The sequence below is a fragment of the Erithacus rubecula genome (genome assembly GCF_903797595.1).
Source record: "Erithacus rubecula genome assembly, contig: scaffold_160_arrow_ctg1, whole genome shotgun sequence".
NCBI classification, from domain to species: Eukaryota; Metazoa; Chordata; class Aves; order Passeriformes; family Muscicapidae; genus Erithacus; species Erithacus rubecula.
The window spans coordinates 243,203-246,840 of NW_027636145.1; the positions used below are offsets into that span (position 1 = coordinate 243,203).

The following is a 3,638-nucleotide window of genomic DNA, read 5'->3' on the forward strand; positions in this document are numbered from 1 at the left end:
AACTCTTAATTAATATATATTCCTTTTATCCTTCTAACTATACTCTTAACCCTTTTAATTCTTCCAGACCCTTGATTCACCCTGACCTCTCCCCCCATCCCACTGCCCCTCCAGGAGCCCGACGTGGCCAAACACGCCTGGGGACACCTCAGACACGAGACACAGAGTGGGAAATGAGTCCTGGGAGGTAGAGCCAGGCTCCATTCCTGCAGTCATTCCCTGCTGAAAGAGAACATCCATGAGATTCCAGCAAGGATCACACACTGGGATTAACCCCAGGATCCATCCTGGGATCCACACGGAGGGGATCCAGAGCTGGATCCACCACTGGTACTCACTGGCTGTAATGATGTATCCCTTCCCGTCCTTTTTCCCTGTGGAAAAACAGTGGGATCAGAGTCGGTGGCACAGGATTCCCAGAACGGTGCTGGGTGGATCTGTGCCCCTCCCTGATCCCCATCCCGTGTGTTACCGGATTGGCGCTTCCAGACGACAAATCCAATGAGGACAATGAGGATGATGATGGCAACAATGGACACAGCGACCACCACGGTGAGATTCCCACCAGATGTCGGCTCTGGGAATCGAGGGATGGTGAGGAGGGGGAGGGGAATCCCCATCTGGGAATTCCAACTCCCCAATTCCAAAATTCCACATTCCCAGCCTCACCCCAAGCGAAGATTCTGGGCTCCAACATTCCGGGATGCTCCACCCGGCACCGGTACTGCTCCCGCTCCTCCGGCCGCGCCTCGATCCTGGCCCAGGTGTGGAAGGTGCCGTCGCTGTTGGGAACGACCCCGCCCCACTCCGTCTCCTGATCCCGGATTTCATCCCCCTTCATCCAGTTGACTGCGATGGCCTTGGGGTAGAATCCGTACACGTGGCAGGACAAGATCAGCATCCCGTGTTCCTCTTTTCCGGACACATGGACATCAGGGGGCTCTGGAATGGGATAACGGTCAATGACATCCATGGAATTCCATGGGAATGGGATGGGGGTGAGATCTGCCTATGGATTTCCATAGGAATGGGATGGGGGTGAGATTTGCCCATGGAATCCCCACAGGAATTAACCTGTTCCCAAGTCCTCCATTCCCAAATCCCACATTCCCACATGACTTCTGCTCCCACCTTTGCGGTCCAGCTCCTTCTGCCCATATCTGACGTATTTCTGGAGCCACTCCGGGCATTCGTGCTCCAGGTAATTTGCAAAACCCTCAGCCACATTCTGATCTTCCCAGCGCCTCCTGGTGACCTCAGCAGCGCTGTCGGCTGCCACCAATCTCCTGGATTCCAGGTCAAAGGAGATGAAATCCCACCCGTCGTAGCTGTACAGGCGGGATCCACGGATGCTCCCATCAGACAGGAGGTCACAGCCAGCAACTCGCAACCACGTGTGGAGACCTGGGGGGATTGTACCCACAGAGACCCATGGAATTGTGTCCCAACCCCACAGAGCCCCATTCCAGTGCTATGGAGCACCAGGGTCTGATAAAGACCCAGAGAGCCTCATCCCAGCCCCACAGATCCCCATCCCAACCCCCTGGATCCCATCCCAGCCCCATGGATCCCATCCCATCCCATGCAGGACAAGATATCCCATCCCAGCCTAATGGATCCCCATCTCAGCCCCTTGGCGGCCTGTGATCCATATCCAAGCCCTATAAATCCCATTCACGCACTATAGATCCCCACTCCAGCCCCACAGATCCCATCCCAACCCCATAGATCCCATCCCAACCCCACAGATCCCACCCCAACCCATGCATCCACATCCCAGCCCCACAGATCCCCCCACTCACCCCTGCTCTGGTTGTACCGGTTCCGCAGTATCTCCAGGTTTCTAGCAGCCACGTGCTGTTTCCCCACATAGATCTGGGTGTTCCCATCCCAATATTCCGGCTCTGCTCCGTCCTTCATCCACTGTGTCAGCGGCTCCATCCGGCCCCGCTCGCTGTCGTAGCGTGTGAAGGGGATCCCATCCAGGTACCCAATGGCCATGAACTGGGGGATCCCCGGGCTGGGCTCTGACACTGCCATGCGCAGGTAGCGCAGGGAGTGGAGAACTGGGGGGACACAGAGATTTGGGGGGGTTGAGGGTCATGGATCAATGAAAGGGGAACTGGGAAAGTGGAAAAGGGGTGCATGGTGTCCCAGTGCCCAGGAATAGGGGCTCAGGAAACTCTCAGTGCCAATGAAAGGGGGTACAAGACCGGGAGAGGTGGGATGGGTGTTCCAGGGAGTCCAGGGCTCCCCAGTGCCAAGGAAAGAGGGGTCACAAGGTGGGGAGACCCGGGATGGCTGGAATGGGGGGCTCAGGGGTCCTTGATGCAGATGAAAAGGGCAGCTGGGGGCTGAGAAAAGCAGGAATGGGGGTCCAGAGGGTCTCAGAGTCAAGGAAAATGTGGGTCTGGAGCTGGGGAAGGCGGGATGGATGGGAAAGGGGGTGCAGGGGGGGATTGGTATTGGATAAGGTAGTGCAGGGGGGGCTCCCAGTACACGGGACTGGAAATTCAGGGGGTCCCAGAGCCCAGAATCCCCCCCTGAGACCCTCCACGATACCCCAGGGACCCTCCCAGACGAACAGCGGGTGGAGAACTGGCAGGATGCAGAGTTTGGGGGGACAAGGAGCGGAACGGCGAGAGCCAGGAAGGGTCCAAGGTTCAAGGAAGGGACTGGGAGAGGCGGGATGGGGGATCTAGGGGGTCCCTGTGCCCAGGAAAGGGGCTCCAGGGGTCCCCGGTGTTGAGGGAAAGGGGGGGCTGGGACTGGGAGAGGCGAACGGATCCCGGAGGCGCAGCCTGGGAGACGAGAAAGAGACCGAGGTAGTGCGGTGGGGGAGGGGACGGGGGAAAAGGGGAATTCCAGGGAGTTCATCTGGATCCCGTTGGATCCCCGCTGAGACCCCTCCTGAGATCCCTGGGACCCTCTGGGACCCCGTTTCAGGAAGCGCCGGGAGTGGAAAACGGGGGGGACACGGAAAGTTGGGAGGTTCGTGGGGGTCCAAAGGTCTAGGAAAAGGGCGGGACTCGGGTCTGGGAAAAGAGAGATGCCCGAAAAGGGGGTGCAGGGGGGCCCCAGGCCTAAAAAGGGAGATTCGGGGGTGGCCCAGTGCCCGGGAATGGGGGCTCAAGGGGGTCCTTCTGCTGGAAGAGGTGATGGAGAGGTAACAGGACCCAAGATGAAGGTTCAAGGGTTTCTCCGTGCCCGGGAATCAAGGTTTAGAAAATTCCCAGTGCCCGGAAATGGAAGTTCAGGGGGGTCCCGGTTTCGGGGGTCCCACTCACCTTTCGTCGCGCCCCCCGGGTCCCCCAGGAGCCCCAAGAGCAGCCCCAGCCCCAGCGCTGGAGCCATCGCGCTGCTCCGCTGCGATCCCGCTCCCAGAACTGGCCCCGCCCCCAGAGCCGCCTCCGGCCCCGCCATTGGCGCCGCTATTTCCTGCCCGCCAATGGAAACTCAAAGTATCTTAGTGACGTCACCGGTAGCTGGGTAGATCCCGGCCTCTCGGGTTGGGACGCGGAAGCGAAAGTGACCGAGGCAGCGCGGTGGGGGAGTGGACGAGGGAATTGCAGAGAATTTCTCTGGATCCCTCTAGGTCCCTCTGAGAAACACCTGGGACTCTCTGGGAGACGGCAAGG

General features: G+C 59.2%; 1 protein-coding gene across 1 annotated transcript; it reads right to left on the reverse strand.

Moving 5' to 3' along the window:
- Positions 1-235: 235 nt before the first annotated feature.
- Positions 236-3,438, reverse strand: LOC306815568 (class I histocompatibility antigen, F10 alpha chain-like). Its single transcript, XM_079332143.1, has 5 exons — positions 3,288-3,438; positions 1,803-2,066; positions 1,132-1,404; positions 670-942; positions 236-577 (listed from the first exon to the last, which is right to left on the reverse strand). Exons 1-5 carry the CDS (start codon positions 3,421-3,423, stop codon positions 270-272), a joined length of 1,254 nt encoding a protein of 417 aa, XP_079188269.1. The 5' UTR covers positions 3,424-3,438; the 3' UTR covers positions 236-269.
- Positions 3,439-3,638: the final 200 nt, after the last annotated feature.

What these genes read in the sequence shown, in the direction of transcription:
- LOC306815568 (XM_079332143.1), bottom strand. Translation starts at nt 3,423, where the DNA reads ATGGCGGGGCCGGAGGCGGCTCTGGGGGCGGGGCCAGTTCTGGGAGCG. An exon ending in CCCGGGGGGCGCGACGAAAG is followed by an intron (nt 2,067 to 3,287) that starts GTGAGTGGGACC and finishes GTGTCCCCCCAG; the next exon opens with TTCTCCACTCCCTGCGCTAC. An exon ending in CCGGTACAACCAGAGCAGGG is followed by an intron (nt 1,405 to 1,802) that starts GTGAGTGGGGGG and finishes CAATCCCCCCAG; the next exon opens with GTCTCCACACGTGGTTGCGA.